At 41.2% G+C, this 24,070-nt stretch overlaps 1 protein-coding gene and 1 long non-coding RNA gene across 2 annotated transcripts in view; one reads left to right on the forward strand and one right to left on the reverse strand.

Annotated features, from left to right (window-relative positions):
• LOC138405077 (uncharacterized) overlaps positions 1 to 24,070 on the reverse strand; it is a 65,448-nt gene that overhangs the window by 36,362 nt on the left and 5,016 nt on the right. The window contains exon 2 of the long non-coding RNA XR_011238756.1: positions 6,110 to 6,225. This is a non-coding gene — a long non-coding RNA (uncharacterized lncRNA). The remainder of the gene's footprint in view (positions 1 to 6,109; positions 6,226 to 24,070) is intronic.
• The window catches only part of cdh2 (cadherin 2, type 1, N-cadherin (neuronal)), a 60,470-nt gene that overhangs the window by 20,110 nt on the left and 16,290 nt on the right, over positions 1 to 24,070 (forward strand). The window contains exons 3-7 of the mRNA XM_069511140.1: positions 16,862 to 17,082; positions 20,501 to 20,668; positions 21,795 to 21,950; positions 23,216 to 23,360; positions 23,681 to 23,853. Of these exons, the coding sequence (XP_069367241.1) occupies positions 16,862 to 17,082; positions 20,501 to 20,668; positions 21,795 to 21,950; positions 23,216 to 23,360; positions 23,681 to 23,853 (863 nt within the window). The remainder of the gene's footprint in view (positions 1 to 16,861; positions 17,083 to 20,500; positions 20,669 to 21,794; positions 21,951 to 23,215; positions 23,361 to 23,680; positions 23,854 to 24,070) is intronic.

The following is a 24,070-nucleotide window of genomic DNA, read 5'->3' on the forward strand; positions in this document are numbered from 1 at the left end:
ATGCACATTTTTTTTGTATTGTTTATTCTTTAAAATAAATAACACAGTGGTCTTTTCATATCGGGGCATATTGACAACCAAATGTCGATATGTCTGTATCGACCAAGCGTCATATCATTCTGGCTCTAGTTTTAGGTTGTGAGGCAAGGTTAGAGCTGAGCTTTGACTGTTACACATGTCTGTTTTTCAACTCTTCAGTTTCTGCTTAAAATTTGGGTTTGCTAAGGGTCAAAGTGATAGTACTCTCCAATCAGTGACTTATTTGTTTCTCCCATGTGAAGCGCATTTATTTGCCATTTTGCTGTTTACTTTAATGAGAAACTTGAAACCCACCCTCCACGGCCTTCACAGTGTATGCAGGGTTAATAAGTTTAACTACAGCCTCTCTGGTGGTTAGGTAAGAGAAGTTGCATAGCTGGACTTAATGGTTTTTAGTTTTGCATTTTGTCTTTTTTATTTTACTCTTTTCCTGCTTTTATGTTGATTTTTTGCTCTGTGCAAGAGATTCACTACAGAACGGAGTAATGCATTTGAAAGAAAGGGTGGCCTTCAAACTCACAAAGCTAAAGTTAAGTTACCTCTGCCTGATTGGCTGATGTATGTCTGTGTCTGACCATGTGCAGAAGGCACAAATGTGGGGGTCGTTTTTCAAAACTCTGAGAAGCTTTTAGTCTGACACTGAAAGGTGTTCTATTGGCAGCAGTTCCTGTGCTTAATACATTGAGATGTGATCGTTTAATAGTATAATTTGAACCATTTTAAACAATGCTCGAGGTGGAAAAGTGTCTGTATATTCTAGCAGCCCGTTACAGAGTCAAATTTCAATGTACAACAGTTGCTGGATTACATTTGCCATGCATTTTTTTCTCTCTTTTGAATTATGTGGCCACATAAGTACAGTGTCAGCATTTCTACATGTCTCATTTCATGATGCGTTGTTCTGTGTTTTCAATTAATCCTGCAGCTGCAAATGCACGGGACCATTGCTTGTTTTTAAAGCTCAGTACGACTCTTATGTTCTAGATTCAAACCATATGTTGGAGGGGCTTGAAACATCAGCAGCATCAACAACAGACACAGCTGGCCGGCAGTCTGTGATCTCATAACATTCCATGTTTGCCATATTTTCACTGCAATCGTGAGCCCTGCCAAAGCTGTACTTCAGCTAACTAATTATTTGCCCTCAGATGCCAAATAGGACGCTGACGAATAACCTTCAAAAGTGGTCAGAGTCACGCATTTCTGAGAAAACAATGGGAGCTGGTGGGTTGTATATTGTGGTAAGTTAAAGGGCTCCATGAGTTCAATGCTGACGTCACAGATCTGGTAAGCTTGTAAAAACGTCAGCTGAATGTTATTTAAGGATGCTGCATCTGCCTGTTTTTGAGGGACGTCTCTTTGACACTTGCATATAGCGTTAGCATGAGAATTACAACTTTGCAGAGGCCATGGACAGTGAGTTACAGCCCAACTGCCCTCAGCACTGATCATTAACAGCTCTAACACACTGGGATATTAAAGTTTGTTTTACTGCCCCCATCAACAACCATGCAGGGCTATAGACATGTGTTATTGAATTCATATAATGTGAGTTATTAGGCTGTACATCTTGAGTGTCCGTGTATATTGCCACATCTGTCCTGTGTGGTCCTAGAGGAAATAGAGTTCGGGATGAGATCATATTGGTTATTAAACAGCTGTGCCGTACCCTGACTACAGGAGATATGAACAAATAAAGATTATTATTATTATTATGATGATGATTATTATCACGACTGCTTGCCTGAGTGTCTATCCATCTGAACATGCTCATACTCCTGGTGCACATAGTCTTTGTTGAAAAAAACAGTAAATAACAAGCGCAGAGTTTTATCAGCCAATGAAAGTAATGAGATTAAGCCAGTAAAAAGAAAAAAACATAATTCCTTTGCCCACTTCAGTGAATCAGAGGCATGTGGTTGAGTGGAGAGAACAGGCTTAGATGAGGAGCAGCGTAAGTAATAAAAACCAGCCACAGACCCAAGTGATGCAGCCCCCATCATTCCTGTTGGCCTGTTCATGCGCTTTTAAAAAATAGGATCAATTCCAGTCTGGGGAATTGCTATTCGTATACCTGCAGGCCCGAGCAGAGGAGTTTTAAAGAAAATAGGACCCCACCTGGAACAATTTAATCCTCTAACTATTTTCAACAGAGAAGCAGTGCTGTATCATATGCCTGCTGGCCAGTTGTTGTCAATTTTACCCAACTTTTGGCCTTTCCCTGGTAATGAGAAAGCAGATAAATGTCCATCAAGACCGAAATTACATTTTCCTTGTGAGGTTAGTTGCACCTTTTTTTGTTGGTTTGTAAGCTGTAACAAAAGAAAATCATCTCAGCTCTGTAAGAAAGTCTTACTGCCACTTCACAAACACAAGATCTCATTGTGGGATTAATTCTGAATGGTTTTCAGAATCAACTTGTCTCTACTTATGTATATATGAAGGAAGAAAGCGAGGCAAACAGGGCGGCACATCAGGAATTGGGTGGTGGATTAGGTTGCAACAGTGTGGTTTGATGTTTAATCACTCCTTACGCGTAAAGCCGTTCGAAGGGGGATAGAAAGGCTTTTCAATAAGCTTTAATGGCAGTGGAAGACATCCCACTGGTGAATCTTGCTTCTGTTGGTATAACGCACTGTGAACCCACATTTTTGTGTTTGCCTGAGAGCTTCCAGTGAAGCAGAATGATGGGATACTACAGACCAAACACAGCACCGTACTTCTCTCCCTCTCATCTGTTCGTCAAACTCTTTCTCTGGGTTTGTGAGGGGGACTCGGGTGAAGGCACTATGATCACTTGAATTTTTGAAGCCTTAAAGCCCACTTCACAATTGTGTACATGCACTGTCAAGCCGGGCTTGAAAGCATGTAATTGGGCAACAATTACTCTGCGTAAAAACCCCCACATCAGGCTGCTTTTGTGTAATTCAAAAGAAAGAAATGAAAACCGGCATGCCACTCACTGTAGAACTGAAGGGTCACGCTAAAAACGCAGCTGATTGTTTCCTTGAGACAACACTCAGAGAGCCGCACAACAGCACAAGAAGCTGTCCATGGTGATTCACATGTTCGTGCCACCTACTTGTTTGTGCTACCGCTGTCAATGTTAGTGTGACCCTGACAAACATCGCTATCACTGCGAGGCGACAGCATATTCCCACGAGCCCCTGTGTTAAAAACCCAAGGTCTGGAAACATTTCCGCAGGTGGCCTTTCCAAGCGAAGACAGATTTGTACATGGGCATGCTTGTGGTTTGGTGTTGTGCTGCCGACAAACCGAGGACAGATGTGTTGGGAGTCATTCTCGCTACCCCCCCTTCCTCCTTCCTACCCCCATGATCCTCTGTTCCCTCCCGCCATCCTTCCAGTTCCCTTAATCTGGGACTCATTGTGTCTGTAATAAAGCACAGCTGCACAGATCCTTCTCTGAACCCACTCAGTTCAGCTGATTACATGGGTATAAGAGGGCTCTCCCTCTCTCAGAGTCCAGTCACACACACCATGCTACCCGAAAGGCAACGCTGCTCTGCTGTTCCCTCAACACACATGATGCATGGGAGAGGAGACACTTCCTTGGGCTGGACTGATGCCGAGACTAATAGTTAACACTTGATGTTGTATCTGTGCTGTATTACTCCCTACAGTGCAGGGACTGTAATATCTCTTTCTGTTTTTGACAGTGACTGCACTGCAAATTTTACAACCTATTCAGAGTAAGAAATTATTTCGATTGTGCTGTTTTCATTTATATTCCTGTTTATAGGTTACAGAGCATAGTGTGATTAAAGCTGCTTTCAGACATGCACTGCACTCTAGATAATCTCCTGATATTCTCCAGAGGGGCTGTATGTGAGAGCACAAATGGCAGAGTCAGAGGCTCCAGGCATTCTCTGAAATTTCTCCTGCCAGCCTCCTAGTAAAAATTCTGGAGAATGTCCGAATGAGCCCATGTGAGAACAACATTCCCCAGAGGATTCACCACAAGCAAGAGGGGGCGTTAATGGCATTTCAAACACAAAAGAATATAAATATCTCAGAATGAAAAAAGAGGAATCATGCACTTAGATGACAAAAACGAAGATGTTAATTTGTATATGTTACATCCTACCTCCTGCATCTCCTGCTGCGGTGCTCACATGTGAAAGGCAAACTCCAGAGAAAGCCCTGACCCGATTGTGTGGACATTCTCTGGAGTTCATGTCTGACATTACACACATCATACCTTCATACAACCTTTTTGAAAATATCGCCATTGCAATGTTTGCGCCCATCAAAACAATTACTAATATCTAAATTTGCCTTAAAATGCCTAGCACAACGACAGTCCCTTCTTCATTTGGTAACTGCTGTATGTTGATGTCACAAATGCTCTGAAAACTCCAATTGATCATCATAATGCTATTGAGACCTATACCAGAATATCAGAATGTAGGTGTCCATGTAAACATAGTCACTGATGCACTGTGCATCCATTATCTATATACGAACTGTTTAAATCTGTATCGCAGATTCCAGATGTGCGTACATATTTTTTAATCGACAGGAATTCTGGACTAGAAAACTTCAATTTTAAATAGTTTGTGTAGTTTTTAATGCTGCTCACACTGCATTACGTGAAGGCGAGACTCCAATGCAGTATGTCAATTTGTCGGGCTGGATTGTGTTAAATTGCTTCTGCTCAGAAATAAAAAAGAAGTCATGCATATGAAAGTGAGCAGCCCTAATAGAAAGATGTGTCTCTCCTGCAAATTGATGCCGCATTGAGCGTCAGAGGCTGGACTTCTGCATTAAGTACAAAAAACAGTAATGGGGATCAATAGCAGCTCTGAATTGTGCACGAGACGCCTGTATCACACAACATGTCAGCTTTCTGTCCAAATCAGATAAACAACTCAATTTGTCAAAGTCTACATAATGGCTGCATTCAAAAAAAGCTTTTCAGTGAATTTCTTTGTGTAGCACTGCGCACATATTTGTGCTATTAATTTGAAAATATGATTCATTCAGCCCTAAGATATAGAAATTAATTGCTTTGCCCAGAAAGCTGTTACAGTTCCACCCAACCATAGAAAAACCTGCCTCCTCCCCCTTTTTCTGTTCCTCGCAGTTCATCCCCCTTGAGTTCAAACTGCATGTGGGGGAGGGTCAAGCAGGTCAAAGTAGGTTAGTAGCGAGATGCATTCGTCATTTCTGGTGTAGCTCAATAGCTCCAGGAACCCACGCAGTACAAAGGGATAAGCTCGGTTGACACGTTAAGACAGCGTTTGTAAATTCATACAAATGCATGCTTTCCTCTGTTTGCTTTTCTTTGACTAGAGCAGCACATAACGAGCTGTCATGCGTCTGCAGAGCTGCGTATGTGTTAGATACGAAACCTTGTGAGGGGAACATTGGGCTTGTCTTTAATCTTCCGTCTGTGTATTTTTTGTCTTTTTTTCTTTAAACAGGAGGAATTGTGTTTCAAGTGGAATTTGACACGTATTGATTCAAATGTGCAAGGGCAAATGCACACACCCTGTGTATTGGCAGCTGCCCTAATCCTTCCCTTTGAAGAAGCTTTATTTTTCTTGCTGTCATTGTCTTCAAGATTTTTTTTTTCTCCCCAACCTTGCAGAGGAGGCAGGTTTACCCTTTACAGCCTTGGGTTTTTTTTCTCTGTGTGTTGGTTTGTTTTGCTCTTGTCAAGGGGTTTTACAGCGAGATTTTCAAGGGTCTCGTAACGTGTGATTAAGGGCAAGTGAGCAAAATGAACGTAACAAATGGTGGCTATGACTGTAATGGTCTCCCCTTCGGGATGACTCATTTACCGAAAAAGAAGCATTGAAATGTCCTCATGGCCTCTTCATCATAAGAGTCTTACCCGTCTTCTCCTCCTCCTCTTTTTAAATGATTTGCTGTGAAATTCAATATATATTTCTTATTCCACCCCTCTGGGAGTATTTTTAACTGATTACCACCTCAGCAGAATGTAGATATACAATTCACAGGATGTGGGTGTAAGCAGCAGGGCAGAACGTGTGCTATATTGTTGGTATATGTGCTAATGACTCAGTAAATCATTTTTTCCTTACTTGGAGAGAGATGCAGAAGCAGCCGCTGTCAGCCTCATCTTCCCTTGTCTGCTGCTTTGTTCATCGACCAAAGAGGATTCACATGCCTTCTCCTGTCTCTCCCCGTGCCCCGACTCCTGCAAAAGAAAAAGGCAGAAAAGCAGGAATTCTATTAGCTTTGTTCTCAAAAGCTCAGTGTGAACTTGTGACTGTGCCACACACGGCATAATGGCCCCCGGAACTGGTCCCAGATCCTTGTGCATTCCTCTTCAGCTTTTATTTTACATCTTATCCTGTAGGTGAGTGCAGCACATCTTTCCTCGTCTTTTCTTCTTACTGACGGGTGATGTTGTATGAAATCCTCCCCAGTTTTTAAAATCTGGCTCAAATTGTTGCGCTCCTGCAGTGGGGCGAAGGGAAACTGTACGTATGAGCGTGTGTCTGTGTGTGCAAATCCATGTGTGCAAAAAAAAAAAGGGGGGGGGGGGTTAAAATGAATAGGAATGACGTGTTTGTGTGTGTGGTTAGGTTTGTAATTGGATGCAGTGGAGTGTATCAATCTTGACCCGAGCCAGTCATTTGCATGGATTTGACTGACAACAGGGCTATGTAAAGCAGGCACAGGAAGTATTCAAAATGGAGGTTGCACAAATGATGAATTTTTCTCATTTGATGTTGTTCTTTTTAATTCGAACTGAATTATTAAGAATTATTAAGAAAATGGCTTGTAAGTACTTGCAAGAATCATACATATTTTCGAGTCCACTCTAACAAGGCAACAAAGAGTAACAAAGATACTACAGACTAAAGACGCACAGAGGTGGAATTAACAAAAACAAACTAACCCCAGTTGTGTGTGTGTGGTCTGTACAGTGTCACTAAACATAGGAAGGAAATTTACTTCCTATTTTACTGCGTACTTTTTATCCTCTCTATTATTTTTCTAATATACAGGATATTGTTTTTTAATACCCGCCGCCATGACGACCCGTCACTTTTGAATATGACTGACTGAACAGCTAGTGGGAGTCGTGCATGTAAATTGGAACATTTCTCATATTCACTATGCAAACTTGTCACCTTTCGGCAACAAGAAATCTAATTTGAATTCAAAATAGGTCATTTATGTGTTTCATGTGGATCCAGTCCTTTTTTTTTTTTTTAAAGGAACGGGGGGTTTAAATGTACTGAGGCGATCCAGATGGTGAGACTGTAGGATTAGTATGTGCTGTCTAGCTATGCAGATATGAAGAGAAGGCGCCTCCTACCACTGTCACACAGCTCTACCTCCCCTCAGCATTAAATGAACCCCATGTCTAACAATGACCCAAGAGGTTAGACTGTTTCTCAGAATTTAATCACATCCTAATTTACAACTCTGCTAATTTTATCAAATTGATAACGTACAACTCGCTTCCTCGGTGGTCAATCTTCTGGGAAATGCCTTTGTCTACTTCAACATTAATTGGCACAACCTTTCTCCAGCGCAAATCAAGGTTTTAATGAACTGTGTGGTTTGTGTGGTCGTCTCCCACGAAAGGTCCTGTCTGTCTTTTAACCTGGAACATATCCCATGTGGAACTTGATATGTGCAAAGATGCAGTTTATTCCTGACTGACTAATTATGACAATTTAACATCAAGTTTTACCTTGTTTATCATAAACTAAACCACACTACTTTGTTTTTAAAAACAAATACCATTGTATATTTTTCGTTTCAGAAATAAAATCATTCACACTAAGGACATGTGCGTGTGCCGTTGTTAACAGGAAAGTACAGAAAGTACCTAAAATGCTTGTGTTTTATTATCTATATTGTATTTACCACTAGTAGTTAAGACTGATGCTACATTGTTTTCTTCATCAAAAGTCTCATGTGATAAGGAGTGTGACGACTCAAGAAAAGATTCACCATGACTGTTAAGACCCAATAAGAAATCAAATGTGGCCATCTGCATCTTTGTTTCCAAAAATTCTTAGTTTGCAAACTGGTGGTTGTTTTCAAAATTCGAGAGGAGGCATGTTTCATTTGAAATGCCAGTCCTGTTCTTTTTCCTTATCAAAAAGTGATACCCCATCTGTTGATGCTCATCCTAATACGGATACACCACCTAAATTTTTAGTATCAAAATATTCAGCTGCTATTTGCTTGAAAACTGACAATGAAAGATAAGCAGCTTTCTTCCTCACAAGTTTTCAAAAAGTATTGTCGAAACATGTCAGATCTGAAAGCTTAATTCATTTCTCCGCCGTCAATTTGTATGTCAAAATGCAGCTGAATACACAGCTTCTGTTTGTTTCTCTTTCCGTTGCGTGAATGACAAATATGAGTAGTCCGGATTTGATTGACACAATATTTTTTTCCCACCCTTTCTTTAAACAAACTGGTTTTTGGTGCATTTCTGTCTGGCACCAGCCACATTGAACCACAGGGACACCAGTAGTGTGTTTTCAGCTCTGATAACAACTCTCCTCTCTTTCTCAGTGAGTATCCAGTTGCAAACCAACCTAAAGTGATTGTTGATATAATTTCCATAAACATGCAATTCTGGCTCAGCAAAATGGGGGAGATGCAGTGCCAGTGCTGACACATAGCATCTAAAAGGTTATTTCTTTAAAGTATTGTCTCGGCCAGCGCTGAGACGTTGGCATTGGCTGGCAGTGTTTGACGGATAATGTTTACTACAGACGGAGACAGTGGGGCTGCGGAGCACAGCCTAAGTATGCATGACTTAAACACTTTTAGTTTTGCACTTGGTGAAAGCAGAAAGAGACATTGACATAATTGCATAAGTCACCTATTCTGTTATTCCAACAAAAGCCCCCGTCTCTGTGGAACAATGGCTTTCACAGTTCTGGCTAGAGAGACGTGTTTGTGCTTCTATGCTGGTGTGATTTAAAAAATAATCTTATCGCAGCCAGTGAACATTCCAGCAGAGGTTACTTCATCATCACTGGTCAGTGCCTCCGTCTTTGTCTCTTTGATTTTCCAACGGTATTTCAACAGAAATGATCAAGGGGATGAACTAAACAGCTTTGAGTCTGTGCTTTTGAGATCAAATGGAGCTAATAATGTCACATTACAGGTTTCACTGAGGCAGTTTTAGTGCCCGGCCCCTCGTGATCAGCCTCTTCACGAAATATCAGCCCGGCTCAGAACCACAGGCTTGAGGGGCTCTCAGTTATCAGCTGATGTTGCCAATGGCTGCTTCGCTTTTATGCTTGTCTTGTCTCCAACCCAAAAAAACATTCTTCAAAAAATAATCCTCCAAACCATCAGCTCTTTCATCTAAATCAATCCAGTTGTTCTCTGTATGTATAAATAGGCTTGTTTGATTTTGTGTTTATTATCACTATAGGAATGCATTAAAGTGATGGAATGGGTGTTTTTTTTTACTTTAAAAGACTCTTTTATTCAAGTAGGTTCTTTGTAGAGGCATAATAATTGAAAGCAATCAATATCTGATATATATTCACTTCACCGCAAAGATGAGTTGCCTTAATGTTCAGTTGAAAGTGTCTAAGACGCAGTAGCACTGGCCCAGCAGAGGCCTGCACAGTGCAGTAGAGCATTTCCTAAAATGTATATTAGTGTTGTGCATTATCGCCAGAGTGACCTAGCAATGAAGAAACAATAAAACGTGATGCATGTAGCTATCTTAAATGGCTTATCATTCACAATCCTATTTCTAAAAGGCATCTCAAGTGTCTCAGCCTGCCTCTGTCCTCCAACCTTGCTTGGATCACTTTATTTCACTCACCTAGCTGCGTTTGTTCTCACCACCCCCCCATTAATCATTAAAGCCTTTGTAGAGTGGACAAAACGACCAGTGCCAGTCATTTTAAGGTGAATTAGGGTATAGAGGGCAATTAACATGCTGTGACCTTTTATGAGAGGACACAATGAGGTCAGAGAACATCTTTTATGGACAGGAAGTTCAGCACCTCATTTCATATAACTCTGATTTACATCTGAGATGCTCTGCCAGCTGGGCGTTGTAGACTGTAGTCCTTAAGATTTAGAGACAGGAGGTTGTGTTGGTGTGCAAGGTCACATTTACCCAACACTTAGCCCCACTATATAATTGTAATTCTTAGTTTTCTTCTTCAAAAGGTATCCATTATTGTCCCTTTTGAAGGAGAGGGGACAGTGGAACACTTCCTGGTGTTTTAATTTCTTGAATCTATAAATCTTTCAGCATTTATGATTTTTGCTTGTTTGATTTACCAGCATATTAATGTGATGCCTTCCATAATGAGCTTCACCTACGAGCATTTGCAGGGGTCACAGAGCTTTTGCTGAAAGACATCATAAAGAGCATGAGTGTTTGACATCTTGGTAATGTGGTCAGTTTAATACCCCACCAAAGCCTCTGTATCAAGCTGCTCGTCTCAATAACTCACAAAATCCCAGTAGCTATGCGCTGATAACTGCAGCAGGATGTAGCTTAGCCTTATCAGCTCTTGGCTCCAGTGACACATTAATCCACACAATGCTCGGCTGTCATTGTACTGGTAAACACAGAAACATTTCATTCACCCAACAAAGGTGCAAGAATAATTGTGATGTCCCCATGTGAGCCCCCTCCCCACCGTGAACCCATCCAGATTTCTAATTTACAAAGGCCAACAATTACTTATTCAAAACAGCCCAACTGTCACCATGCATTTTTTTCTTTGCAGGGAGACATGTTAAGCTACTGGAATAGGAGGCTTCAACTGATTGTCAGTTCATGAAAATCACTGCTGCCGGTTGCATTTGGCTAGAATGTTTTACTGACAACCCAGCAGGTATCTACTAGGCATGAAGTTGATGTGTAGGCACGGGACAACCACTGGAGACAGTAATGGTGGTTTCCTTGAGGCAAATTATTGCTGAGAGACAACATAGAAGAAGCTTTGTACTTAAGAGCAACAGAGAGATGCTTTGGCACCCTGAAGTAAATGGAGGTGACTCTAGTACTGCTCTCAGACATGCACTGAGCTTCTGACTTTCTCCTGAAATGTTTTCGGAGAGTCAGTTGCTCAAGACGTGCTCCCTTAGTAAAATGTCCGGTGAATGTCCAAATGAGCCCATGTGAGAAATGAGCAGGAGCTAAAAGAATACATATATTTCAAGATGATAAAGAGGTGCTATACATGTAGAAGAAGCAGAAGAAAATATGAACATGGAAAGATGAGATTCAAGAGCTTTTGGTGATAAGAACAAACACCAGTGTCAATGTGCACAACAAAAACACATCATTTCTATAGCAGATTTTGTAGATTGTGTCCTGCCTCCTGCATGATCTACCCAGGCACCACTCGCCAGGAAAGCTCCAGATATTTTCCTGTTTTTTGAACGTGACTGACTTGGACAATCTCCATTGCTTTCATCATATGTGAAAGGCAAACACCATAAAATGTCCACACCCAATTGTCCTGACATTTTTTGGAATTCATGAATTTGGTCTGGAGGGAAGTCTGCTCATCTTGTAATTGTGCTGTGAATACAATGTGTCAAAGGGGGTTGTGGTGTCCTGGCACAGCAAATGACCGTGTGCAAGAAAGAGCATGTCAAAATAAAATAAAATAGATTCCCTCTCCTAAGAACCAGTTTGTTAGATAAAGGAAGCTTAAATGTCGGTGTTTGAGATTGAGTAAGCTCATATGGTTCCAGTCGCTTAGACATCCACAGTGCTTGTGTTTCTCAGTGTGGACACCAATGTGAGTGCTTGTGATAAGGGAAGGTAGCACCAATATGTTTTTTGATGGACTGTTTATAATTCTATAATTGAAGCAGCAGCTTCTGGAAGCTCCAACAATATGCATAAACCACACAAACCCGAGTGGTAGGGGAACGGTCACTGCAATCAAGCCAGGAAAATGAGCCAGCTGCCTGTTAAATGTGTTTATGCTTTGATGCAATTCCTCTTTAGTTTTCTTAATTTCTAGAGACACTGAACAGAGTACAAACACCGCATGTTTTTTACATGCAAATCCCTTACATATTTTAGGAGCAGCTATAAATGCATGGAATGCTTTTCACGTTTGAAGTGCAGTGCATTAGTAAAACGCCTTCAAGGGCTTAGTCTAGCAAAAGGCATGCTTTCTCTGAAGAATACCCTGTTTTCTAAAAGCAGAAATATACCTTAGTCTCTGCATCGCAGCCTCTGTGAATCAATGGATATTTAGAAATGTCTTGGTTCAGACGAGTAGTGAAAAATTGTATCTCCGCCCATGATTTCCATTTTACAGTGATGGTTGTTTTTTATTGAAAGGGATTGATGATGTTTTCACAATAACCCAGATTTATTGATATAATTCTTGATACAGTTATACAGGTTTGGATCATTAGTTTAAATTTAGGAATTTGTAATAAAAGACAAAATAATGATTTTGTTCAGAGAGCAACAAAACAACAATTTACATATAAATCGGCATGCAAATTACTATAATTGTAAAGAATGCAATGTAATAAGTTGCACAATGGTATTTGTTTACTTGCCAGTCTCAAAGCTGTAGAATATGCATTCATATTTATAGCATCGGGGGAAAACATTGAAAACAGAAAAAAATTGATGCACAATTTCACATAGCAAGCAGTCATCTTATTTTGAAAATATTAGTATTTTGTGCTTTTAGCAGTCTGTGCAATAATTGGGCAATTATAGAGTACGCTGAGGAGGTTATTTTTGTAGATAGTTTGTTCCCTGTTAGATGATACTGATTTAATTTAATGTGTTATCTGAAGTTCAGAAAGGGATTAGAAATTCATGTCACAGAAGTTTGAATCGTGGTAGCGGAGTGCAAACCCCACCGAGGCTTAACAGGATCTTAACAGTTGTGGTGCTGGCAGGGATGTCTCACGCAGCACATTCAGTTGGAGCCTTGCATTGTCTCATCACCAGTGCAAGCCACTGTACAAAACCTGGTCACATTCATTTGTGAATAATGTGTTTTGTCAGGGGTGTTGTACCATATCCCAGCATTGGGTGTGGGGGAGAATTGCCACTGGGGTATTTGACTGGGTCTGCATTTATTTGTAGCTACTGATGAAACACCTACGCTAGGTATTTCTCAACTGCCAGTGACCTCACTTCTCGGAAGTGAATGATGGTGATATTGGGATGATCTCACATGAGGGGTTTCAGTCTTGTCACATTTATAGTACATTAGAGGGACTTTCTGTCTGCTCACTTGCAGCCAGTGTATTTGGCAGGCAGATGGAAAAGCTAAGATTGTGGAACATTTTCTTATCGCCTGCGAAGTCACAGAGTCCACATTTCATTTCCAAATTAAATGTATCTCTCTCTGCCTCTGCCTATCTCGCTCTCTAACTATTTGTGTCTGTCTGAGTTAGAGTTATCACGTGATGAAGCAGACAATAGCGAGGCACTCTGGCACTACGGAGAGGTTAGCTTGGGTTTTTGTGTGTCTTGTCAGCGAGGGAGGGGGGTATCTAAGCCGTGAATGGGATCATTGAGTCGTGCGTAATTTTGGGCCCCGGTGCAGGGCATTAGTTGGACAGGCTGTTCTGCTGACAGGCTTGTTTCCCCACCCCCCCTCCCTTCCCTTCTTTTTTTTAACCCCAACCCCCAATTCCCCATTGCTGCATCGGCATTTCTGCTCTTACCAAAGGCCTTTATCGTTGAGCCCATGACAACATGTCTGATAGGGCGTGGCAGCCAAGATTTCTTTTATCCCTGTACCGTGGGGATCCCATACATCTAGATAAGTTGCAGCAGCTACATTTTTTTACTTTAGCCATACTACACATTTTTGTGTTTTTATAAGCCACTAGAATCCATCTTATAAATGAATAGACACATGCTGGACATTCCCATTCATTATCATTGGGAATGGCTATGCCTGCTGGGAGTTTATCTTATGATTGCTGTGGGGGCTGACTGTTGAAGGGCCTCTCAGAGGTGTCCTGATGGCTAAATTTCAGGCAGTGTTAAAGAGCTGGTGCTCTGTGCAAAAGGGGCTCGGTCTAAAATAACTCACATGGGAATGTTGCTGTCAAGTGGAACGATCACAAAAAGTAAAGTCAAAAAGTGCCAGTCGGACAGAAAATGGAAACATGTGCTGCAGCTTTGAGGGAAAGAAAGGAAATATGTGCGATAGTTACTGTTTCTAGTTGGTAATTATTGACAAAATATTCACAATTGCCCATTGGACAGTTCATTTTAATAGGCCTAACCAGACTCATACATGCCGGAAACATGTTTCTCTACTAGAACTAATTTAGATAATAAATATATATAAATATAAATAATTACTCACAGTTTCCTTGAGCCAAACTGGATGTATATTTAGTTAATATGAGAGGCGTTTAAACAATTAATAGATTTCTCAATTTAAAGTATTGTTATAAATACTTATTAATGATAATAATTAATGTAAATTACATATTCATGGAGTAATTAATTCTTACAATTTGAAGACATCACGTTTGGCTAAAGGAAAATGTGAATAACTGTATATTGAACTTAACCATTGCTGGTTATCTAAATTAGTTGGAACCTTTAAATATTTGGTAATCTGTATATATAATGAATGTATGTTTTTATATTCACTGAATAAATAATAAAGAATGTGTCTAATGTACTATTCCTAATCCAAGCCCCTCAGTTAGAATAGTGAGTGAGACTTTCTCCAGCAGCAACATTGTGAAGCTTCTTAAATCCATGGACTTTTCTTGTGCTGAAGTGTGAGTTATTTTGACAGTCCCCCTCACTCTGTATTCTACCTCTGTCTGACTATCTGCTGACTTGGGCTGGCTGGGTTGATTGCTTGAAGGCTTTGACTTTACAGGTGGCTGACTTTAAGGCAAACCCTTCAGAGAGAGAAGGTCATCTACCTGGTGTCAGCGTTTCCAAGTTCAAAGAGGGGGAAAAAAGGCTAATTGGTCACCAATAATTGAACCAGAGCACCCGGGAAGGTATCAAGTGTATTCTGGTATAGAAGAAAGATCGTGTCATCTTCTGTCTTCATTATTGGAAGTGCTGCCTCGGCTGCACTGCTATTTCACCTTGTGTGCCTTTGAGCAATATTTAGATAAATGGCAACTCTTCAGGATAAGAAAAAGTCCAGTGTGCAGAGCTGCTTTCTTGTTTTTTCAGTGTTAAAATCTGTGATGGAATGCAGCTCATGATCCTTGCAGCAGATTTGTTCTCTGTGTTTAGGTTTTGATAAAGTGAAGTAAGAATGTGTTTTCATTCGTCAGGATGAATACACTGAGAATACACTTCATGTCGATTTCCTAACTTTCCCTACAACCAGACTTTTGATTCACAGCTTCCCTGCTTTCTTTTTCTCTTACTCATATTCAAAAACATGTTAGTTTGTATAGAATGGATTTTGTTGTATTTTCCACTCCATTTTTTTCCACAGTCACTTTTAAATAGTTTTTTTAAGGGGGAGTTTTGCCTTCAATGTCTTGCTATCGCCTGGAGTTCAGCTATTGTCCCTTTAGTCAGCCACATAAAGTACAGGTACGTTTTTGTCAGTGCTGGTGGAACGGACGGTCTGAAAACATTGGCCCTGTCCGCAGTAACAAGCGGCAAAGAAAATGGTTAAATTCACCCCCTGTCATCACTGAGAGATTTATTAGTGGCAGGGTGTGGTGCACTTTGGCAGAATTTACTGCAAGTGTGTGGGTGATAATATTAAATAGGCCTGGGAGTAAATGTATGACTTCCTTCAGGCCCGAAGCTGGTCTGCTGCATCCTCTCCCCAAGCCCAGAGGAACTTGATGCACTCAGAGTGCAGATGATACTCTGAAGACATCAGTGAGTCCCCAAGGTAGCAGCACAAAAGAAGATTAGGCACCCTCCTTCAAGGCTTTTGTTAAGTAATTCCACATCTGCTTTAATAATTCAAAGAGGCACCAGCAGAGCCCCCACACAAACAATATATGGTAACGTTGTGATCTCTGTGGCCTGGAGGTATTTTTATCTTTCCCTTCATGCCGTTTTGTGTGCTATAAACATGAGGTGGGCCTGCCAGGGAAACACATCTATCCACACAAAAGGATCACACAATAAAGCTCTTAGTATGTGTGTGTGTATATGTGTACATGTAGGTGCTATGTAGGTTGCGCTGCACTGTCACTCACTTGTAACATGAAGCTGTGTTGTACCACTGCCACTGAAGCACCTGTGGGACCTGAGCCCCCATGAGCCACCTGTCTACAGTATCTGTATGTGTGCTGCGAGTTTCTGTGTGTTTTCTGTGTGAACAAGCTGATGAAATGAACATCTCATGCACCGACTTCTGTCTCTCGAGGATCGGCAGTCATCCGTGGTAGGCATCCCTGTGCATCATTGGGGACAAAGCTAGCATGCGGCGGCCTGTTCTGGAAATAAAATGAGACTTGCCGAGCGGAATTGAACATTTTCATACACACTGAATATATTTTCTCAAACCAAAACCACAGCGAGGCATTTAGACAGTCTAATGTACACATCAGGTTTTAAATGTATTGTTTTTGGATTCTTCTTAATAGCCCTTAAGGGGAACATTTTCCTTTTTTTCTTTAGTTTTCCCTGCTCCGTCTCTCTCCTCCACTGCACCTGTTTTGAGCAGTACCTTTGGGGCACAGCTTGAAGTGAATAATGCATGAGTGAGAGGGAGAATCAGAAAACCTTTGTGGACCTTCTGTCTGACTGGCTGGCTGTCTGTCTTCCACCCCTTTGTCTCTGTATCTAGTTTTTTTTTAACTCTAGTTTTTACTCTCACTGTTAGGGGGATTTTTAAGTTCAACCCATTTGTCTCTGTCTCTTGCAGTGAGGTTTCTTGACTGTGGCCGAAGTGGTCTGGTGCGCTTTGAATGCAGTAACCCCTCCGACTTCCGGATAGAGGCTGACGGAGTCGTTTATGCTGCCAGGAGTCTTCAGCACTCTACGCTCCCTGCATCACCACTGCTGATCAAGGCCAGCAACTCCGCCACGCAGGAGCAATGGGTGACCCAAGCCAGACTGACACCCTCCGCTGAATCCAGCCAGCAGGTGACTTCTTCTCAACCATATTTACAACATTTCTGATTTGTTTTGTTGATTGTGTGACTGATGTAGAAAGGTGGAACGATCAATTCTGCCCTCGTCTCAAATAACTTACGGTTATTAGGCACACCGCACATTCACAGATGACTAGTTCCCTAAATTGTAGCAGGTGTTCCGAGAGACTGGATGGATGCTTGCTAATTAAAACTTAATGTGTCAATTTACAAGGAGCACAAACATATACTCAACACGGTCAGTGGGTAGCAAGAGCAGATGCAAAATAGCTCCCCATAAAGTAGATTTCCGCAAGCGTGCCTCGTGATTGTGGGGGTTACTGCCTTGTCATCCAGAAGGGGACGCACGTCTTTCACCGCTTTGACAGGAAGCATCTGTCTGTGCTGTCGAGTGCCGCTCTAACCGTTCCAGTGGACGTGTTTTGCATTCATCTGCAATTAGTTAGAGTGACCATGTGCTCATATGTCAACATTGTGGTTGGCCAAGGATCACACCAAAAAAACAGCTCTAGACATGTTTTAGCCGTCTGCCTTGTAGACAGGAAATGAAAAGAAGCTCTGAAGGCTGAGTTATTGCAGAGGTTTTAACCTCAGTGCCAGCAGCTTATGTGCTACTGTTCAATTAGATAATATCTGTTGCTTTAAACTTACAGGATGCTGCAACGTGGCACTGCACACATGCTAGGCTCAGTGTGCCGACTCATTCTGTAGAGCCATAAGTGAGCCCTTCGTGTGCATGTGTTAATAATCATTGCTTCGAGATCTTAAATCATTAGCCGTCTGGTGTCTTAATGAACACCCCCAAATGCAGTAATCATGTTTGTTTTACAAAGACCAATGTGCTTTTCCTCTTAATCCCCATAACACAGTAAGAGGAATGGTCACAAGTGGCCATTTGTGTGTGTGGTGCAGTAGATAATCTCAGGGAAGACAGACATCATATTTTATGTGGGTGCAGATTAAAAGTTAATACTGACAGCTATGTGCGTTTACTGTCAGTGCTGCAGGTGCAGTGATCTGCTGGGCCGAAATTAAACCTGTAGCAGGTTATGATTTCACAGCTTTTCAAAAAGCCAGGTGACAGTCATTTACTACAGGGACTACTGCAGGTATGTGAGTTTAATGGTACCATTAGTCACTGGTGCTGGTTGGTCAAATGCAAATACATTCCTTCCCCAAACATTACCAGTGGTAAACATTGATCATACAACTGTATTCAAATGATCAACTGTATCATCAATAGCTCTGATCTGTGTCAGTGGAGAGGTGTTGTATTTACCCTGATTGCTATGTAATGAAATCAGAGATTGACTTTCCTGTATCCAGCACATTTATGAGGTCATGATTGGTTATCTTCCCCCCAGTACAATTATTGTCGTGAATCACCATGCATCTCTTAATCACATCAGCGATTAATTTTTTTTTTATTAGTGCCATGAATGCTGCAGCCTTGGGGAAACATTTTAATCAATGACACCCAAACAATATCCTCATTAACATGACAGTGTCCTCAGCTTCTAGTTCCACCTCTATTAGAACCTCGGCTCCACTAAAGTCCATGAGCGAAAAAAGGTTCTCTGAATCTGAAAGAGTGAATTTTTATAAAAAGGCAAACACACACACACACATATACTTTCCACACACTCACAAACACTCAGGCCATCACTCAGCCTAACACTCTCCTGGACTCTGAAGTAGACTCCCAGTCAGAAGATGGAGGGTGCTATGCGAGCGTGGATGGGCGCAGACCTCCAGTGCACCGGAGATAGATGTGTGTTGGGGCTGAACAAACCCACCGTGCCATTCATCATTCCAGATGCAGGTTGCAAATAATTACTGCTCTCACTCGCGCCCATTTTAATAGGGTAATAGATATTTCTGAAGCATGCCCCTGTGCTATCTGTCCACTTGCCTCTCTGCATTTCCAATGTGTGAAAGCAGCATAATCGGATTTCAAACATGATTAGTGGAAGCTCTCCGACAGCTCCCCAGATGTTAGAGGAGCGGGAATTTGGGATATGGGTCAGGATATAAGGTAGCGAAGTGGTAATTAATTTCTGTGTTTGCATAGGGCAGTTTGTAATGGTTTGTCAGCCTTGACTACCTCTGAACCAATCAACATCCAGATAATTACAGGCAACAGTAAGGAAGATGCATCAAGAGATGTGACAGTTAAATATTAATCCCAGCGACCAGTCTGCGGAATTGCCATATTTTACATATTGTTGTGTTTTCTTTCCTTCCTTGTTTTGTTCAAGGTTATTTAAACTTTCTCTGGCACCATTTCAGTCTTCCCAGTCTCTGGAGCAGCATAGGCAATTTGAGCCATCTGTGTGTTTAGTGTCTGGCTTGCAGGTACCATCCTCCTTTGTTTCAAATCTCATTCATTACAGCCGAGGGAGGATGGCAGATCCATTATGTAAGCTGGGCTGTCTGTGTGGGTGCATTATATCAGCACATAAGAAGAGGCCTGACATTTAAAATAAAACCAGTGCCAGTGCCGTGCGGCTGCTGCGGTGGCCACACCAAAGTGTTACAAGGCATATCCTTACGTATTTTACTTTTGATATTTTTAAGCCACAGAGCATCTCAGAAAGGCTGCAGTCTTTTGATTGAACTTGCTCACATGGAAGGTGGATTTGAAAGTTTTGCAAAACGAAAGGAGGCATGTATCCTTTTACAACCACATGCATTCTGAGAAGGCCTATAGCCACTGCAGGAAGTGGACTGACATGTGCTACTGTTGATTGTTGTGATTGCATGATCAGGATTAAAGCCTGTTATTCCCACCACACAAACACAATAGCGAGACTCTACAGTCAAGCAGCTCTGTGAGGATGTACTTAATGGGGATTTGAGCAAAATGCAAACACTCATAGTGGCAATGCTAACACACTGATGTTTAGCATCTTAGTGTTGCACTTCACAGTGGCAGATCTAGGAGTTTTCTAAATCAGGGGCCATAAAGGGGCCAAAATGTACACAGAGGGGACAATATGTCCAACATCCATGCACAATTCCTTATTCAGTAAAGTGCATATTTAAGTCATGCCTTGTTTATGGTTAGCCCTGTAGCTATGAGCAAAGCCACACATCATTAAAGATATTTAGAAATTTGTTCCCTGCTCAAACACATTGTGCACCTCAGGGCCCAATCAGATTTCAGCAGGGAGCAGTACCCCCTGGACCCGCCCCTGGCACATCAACATGCTACAATTTACTACCTGCCACTGAACATAACGACGATCGATCCAAAAGTTGTTAAAAGTTTCTACTTGGGTGGTGGACAGACCAACCTTGCCATCCACAGAGCCGAGCCGCCAGCGTGGCTAAAAATACACGTACTCGTATTTTACTGTGTAGATGTGATCACTGCCCAACTCTCAAACTAAATCATTTCCCTTTCACAGGTCCAGGAAGTTGCTGTCCCTCCAGTCATGTCCAAGGATCCGAAGGAAATAGTATTTCCATCACGAAACACGGACAGCCAACTCAAACGCATGAAGAGAGACTGGGTCATCCCCCCAATCAATGTCCCAGAGAACTCACGAGGGCCTTTTCCGCAAGAGCTTGTCCGGGTAACGTAGCTCGTCCAAGCGCACACACACACACACAGCTCTTAAAGAAAACACTTTTTGGTGGGTATGACAACGTTGTAGGTCCCTGCTGCCCTGAGTTCCCACTCACAGGGTCACAGACACGAGACTTGTGCCTTCAACAATATGCTTCATATTTACAGCACTTTGCTAAAGGTCGGGCCTCTTTTCTCACACTGTATTATTTATCTCTTGTTTCAGGGGCCAGTCTGTAACATATTATTTAGAAGCACAGAGAAATCTGAAGTGCTCACCAGTGCAGCTACTCCTTGGTTGCCTGTTCAGATATTGTATACCTTTTATCCTAGCTCAAGGACGCACACGGCCCAGTTCATTTACAACAACTCTCTGGTCAGGCCCATGTGTGGGTGGCTGACAGGAAACGCAATATGAAGGACGGCTAAGAAGAAGTACATCCCTTCTCAGCAAATTAAGTTGACTTCCTTATTGAGTGCTACTCCCTGTACATGCTGTTTTTATATTAAATCCGGCCATATTAGAAGGGATGTTCCTGGGCTTTGGTGGATGTTATCAGGATGACGAAATTCTTTGTTTGCTCAGCATGGATCTGGGCTGTATGCGCAGAAGGTCTCTGCTTACATGGCAAACAGGATAGACAGCTCGGCAGAGACAGAACTTCAATACTCACACAGACACACTCTTAATATGCACTCTTTTACTTACTTTTAAACCAGTGCTGAAATGATGAGCTGATAAATGAGTCTATCTATGGGAAGTTATCAGCTTATTTATAATAAATAATTTAATTGATAGATTTTCATTTTTGCTTTTCTTTATTATTATTAGAAGTTTGAAATAATTGGTTTTGACTGATGATCAGAAAGAGCAATCTATATCATTAAAAGAAATTCAAACAGTAAAACAATTATCAATTGATAATTAGAAAATAAAGATGTAACTGTGATACACTTATGAGCTTATTGTATATTTTTATGTCAGTAATTAAATTAATCATTATTTGAAAAAAAATGTTTTCATGTTGTAGTAAAAGCAAAACATTTATTTATTTATTTATTAACTCAAAATCTATTATTGTTCAGGATTTATTTGCTGACTGTGTTAACTAACAAAACTTCATCTCAAACAGATTCGGTCGGACCATGACAAAAACCGCTCCCTCAGATACAGTGTGACAGGCCCCGGAGCCGACCAGCCCCCAACCGGCATCTTCATCATCGACCCCATCTCTGGAGAGCTGTCAGTCAACAAGCCCCTGGATCGAGAACACATCTCCAATTTCCACGTTAGTCACACACAATTTCTTTTAAATTTTAAAATATTCCATGTAATGATACATCTATATGCATCTTTTCCTGCCTAGTTTATTGAAAGAAATGTGTGTTCTGTGGCAGGGTTTTACATTCCTGCCAGTTGGCATGTGCTCAAGGGTCATGTGTAGCTTAAATGGCCTTCTTAGATTCAATAAAGACCAGGGTCTCCCAGGAAATCTGACTGATCCGTCTGAGAATTTAAAGGATTTAACATGATGTTTTTGTGTGAATGTGTGTTTGCGGGTGTGTGTGTGTTAGATACATTAAGAGAAATTCAGTTAGAGATTCTAGAGCTGCTTTATTCATTAGAGGTACTGTCATTACACTTCCATGGATTTTAAAGCCATATATTCCTGTGCTTTAATTATAAATATAAACTGGTAAATGTCACAGTTGTAGCTAAGATAAAATAATACAATGTATTTATTTAATAGACACTACTTAAGTGATCTTTGAAGGCCACGAGACAAAGAAGCTCCATAGATAAAGGCAGATGTGAACTGTAAACTGGAGAGAAGTACAGACGCAGCTCAGTATTATGTTACTCGAGTATGTCGCTGATATGTAAGTTCGCCAACATCCGTCTATTTCCTGTAATTTCTTCAATAGATTTTGCAGCATGCACTTGACACTGCGACGCTAGATTCATTGATACACCGGAACTAGACCGTAAGCTAAACATGCACTGGCATGTGATTTATACCGTAGATTTTCAATATATTACTTATATTTATTCCAGAGCATGAGTCCTCAACTTGCACTTATGCAGGAAAAAAAACACCCTTGAAGTGCAAAAAGATCCGGCACATCAGAGTTGTTTTTGTAAAACAGAGCTGAATCATTGCTGACCTCATGTTAGGCAACAGTGGTGAATAAAATCAGAGTGTATCTGTTTCAAGAGACAAACATAAAAATGCAGCAAAAATTTTTGTGTTGTTGTCGACTCTGTCAGGTATCAGACTGAATCTAATCACTGTTTGTCTTTTCTGCTTCACATGCAAGAGCCAGATGTAGGAAAATCTTACTTTTTTTAAAAATAGATTACTCTTTTGGTCAAGCTGGTTTGAATAAAGAGTATTCTGAACCCATGCTCCTTTCCACATTCAGCACATATTTTAATGATGTTCTGTGGGGTTAACTATCACAGAATTTAAATGGGCGATGTTCAGTGAGTGGTTTCTCCCAGTATATTTGTTTGCACAGTTAACACTCCAGATGTGTTTGTGTTTTCCTCCAGCTGAGAGCTCATGCAGTGGACCTGAATGGCAACCAGGTAGAAAACCCTATCGACATTGTGATCAATGTGATCGACATGAACGACAACAGACCCGAGTTCACCCATCAGATCTGGAACGGCAGTGTTCCAGAGGGTTCCAAGCCAGGTAATGTATACCACAAAAGCCGAGCACGGCACCGCACAGTAAGAGCAAACGATTGGCTGCAGTCTGAGCCTCCACCTTCACGTGTTGACACAGCATTAGCAGATCAAACAGCATTGATGGCACTCCTAGGGTGGCCATTTTGTTAACTTTGCTTCTGCTGTATAAAATCTAGGCGTTTTAAAAGATCACAAGAACAATCTGACGTCTAAATTACAAAATAACTTCAACATACTCAGTAAAAAATTATGCTTGCAAAAAAAAATGTAATAATTGGAAGCAACATTGTATTTACATGTTTTCTCTGTCTTTCTATCCCACAGGAACATTTGTTATGACAGTAACATCTGTCGACAAAGACGACCCCAAAACCGCTAATGGGATGCTACGCTACAAGATCCTGTCTCAGAATCCAGAGAGTCCGACCTCCAATATGTTCACCATCAACAACAAAACAGGAGGCATCATTACGGTGGCGGCAGGCCTGGACAGAGAGGTGACTCACACCGTTTCTTTCTAACCTTTCTGGTTGTTATTGTCCCTAATTCTTTCTCTCTTTCTCTTTACATTCCTTTACGTCAGCTTTCTTTCTCTTCATGTCATATGCTCTGTTGTTGTTACCACTCCACTCTTTATTAGTGTTTATGAATGCAGACTTATTATTAAAAGAAGTGAAACCTTCTTTAGCGAGGCCATCCATTGTATCAATTAAT

Source organism: Paralichthys olivaceus, chromosome 16 (assembly GCF_024713975.1).
Source record: "Paralichthys olivaceus isolate ysfri-2021 chromosome 16, ASM2471397v2, whole genome shotgun sequence".
Classification (NCBI taxonomy): domain Eukaryota; kingdom Metazoa; phylum Chordata; class Actinopteri; order Pleuronectiformes; family Paralichthyidae; genus Paralichthys; species Paralichthys olivaceus.